General features: G+C 53.4%; 1 protein-coding gene across 1 annotated transcript; it reads left to right on the top strand.

Moving 5' to 3' along the window:
- Positions 1–17: 17 nt before the first annotated feature.
- BDV14DRAFT_186342 (uncharacterized protein) lies at positions 18–314 on the top strand (the record flags this gene model as incomplete). Its single annotated transcript, XM_073770796.1, has 1 exon — positions 18–314. A coding segment is annotated over one exon (297 nt), but the record flags the coding sequence as incomplete, so codon positions are not given.
- Between the last annotated feature and the right edge of the window lie 1,134 nt (positions 315–1,448).

Below are 1,448 nucleotides of genomic sequence, written 5' to 3' on the forward strand. Positions count from 1 at the left end.
ATTGGTCTGCGGACAGGGAGATTGTTATGCTGGGGGACCTTAGACTCACTATAACTGCATTTCGCGCGCTGCCCAAGTATTTCATCCGTGAAGCCGCCACCCTCTGTGATACTTTGCTCCTTGGCATCCGCCCAGTGGTAAGGCTAGACACCATCCAGGACTCCTTCACCAACCATCGGCCAGGCCACTCCTTTATTACCAATCCCGGAAATAACCTTCACCACCACTACCTGCAGCTCACGCGGGCTGCTGCTTGTGACACCCAGCATGGACTAATGCACCAAGGCAACTGGAATGGAGACATGGTCCATTAATATTTATAACATCATAAGCAACTGCTGGAGCATATTGGTGGCATCCTTATCACCACTAGGGGGCAGATGCCATGGCTAAAGGAGCTGGTTGGGATTAAATACACCAACAGCCCGTTAACAAAGCGTGCCTTCTATATTTACCAGGCTCAGGTAGTCTATGTAATCTGGCATAGTAAGAGCAAGTAGTATACAGGCCATGAATTTTACATAGCCTGGTTTCTTCCTGCCAATGCAGGCCAGATTCTCTTCCTTTATCTGGTTTATATCCGACTATTTGCCAAACTCCTGTGCCGAGAACAACAAGGACCCCATACCCTCCCCGGCCCTGGGAACCAGCTGCTATTCTGGTCTCATGTGCAAGGGCGGAGCTGGATCACCAAACAGTTCAACCGGCTGCTAACAACGGCAACCCGGAAGGTCTAGGGCCAGCCACTGAATCCGCGCCAGTACCGACAGCTCTCCATTGGTATCACCGAGAAGCACGTCCAGGGGGCCGGGTTGCCGGTAGACCTCCATAATGATACTGGTCCTGGCGCCGACCCAAGGGTCGTTTTTGCGTGGCAAAGTGGCCACCGGCCGCACCAGCGCGCGCAAGGGTATGGACTTGATGGTGCCTTTCCCACACGGCTCCAGCCAGCTCTGCTCCAGGCGTATGCACGGGCCTCCCACGCATGGCATGAATTTTTACATTTAGGAAATATCCCTAGACTTGGCCAGTTACCTGTTTAACCTGTCATGCCCCTCAGGGTGCAACCAGCCCACCAACGCAAATGACCATTACATGATGGTGCCGCCATGCTGCCTCCAGCAAAGCAACAGTGCTCCCCTAATCCATGTCCTTTGCAAGAACCACGACCACTGGCGACAGATCTGCACGGCTGGCCGCCTTACCTTCGGTGGCTTTTAGGATCCCGAGTGGTCCTCTGTACCACACATGGTAGCTGCTACACATGGCAGAGTCTCCCATGGCATTTACTTGACAAGCATCATATAAGGGCACCCCACCGCAGTCTTATCCTAGCCAGACCATGTCTGCAGGGTTCCGCATTTGCCGCCACGTCGGCCGATGTAATCCATCCAACGGATGGAACCCTCGAGAATCCAGGTCTACCAACTCGATTTGGCTTTGTTTGT

The sequence above is a fragment of the Aspergillus stella-maris genome (genome assembly GCF_047715825.1).
Source record: "Aspergillus stella-maris strain CBS 113639 unplaced genomic scaffold BDV14scaffold_186, whole genome shotgun sequence".
Classification (NCBI taxonomy): domain Eukaryota; kingdom Fungi; phylum Ascomycota; class Eurotiomycetes; order Eurotiales; family Aspergillaceae; genus Aspergillus; species Aspergillus stella-maris.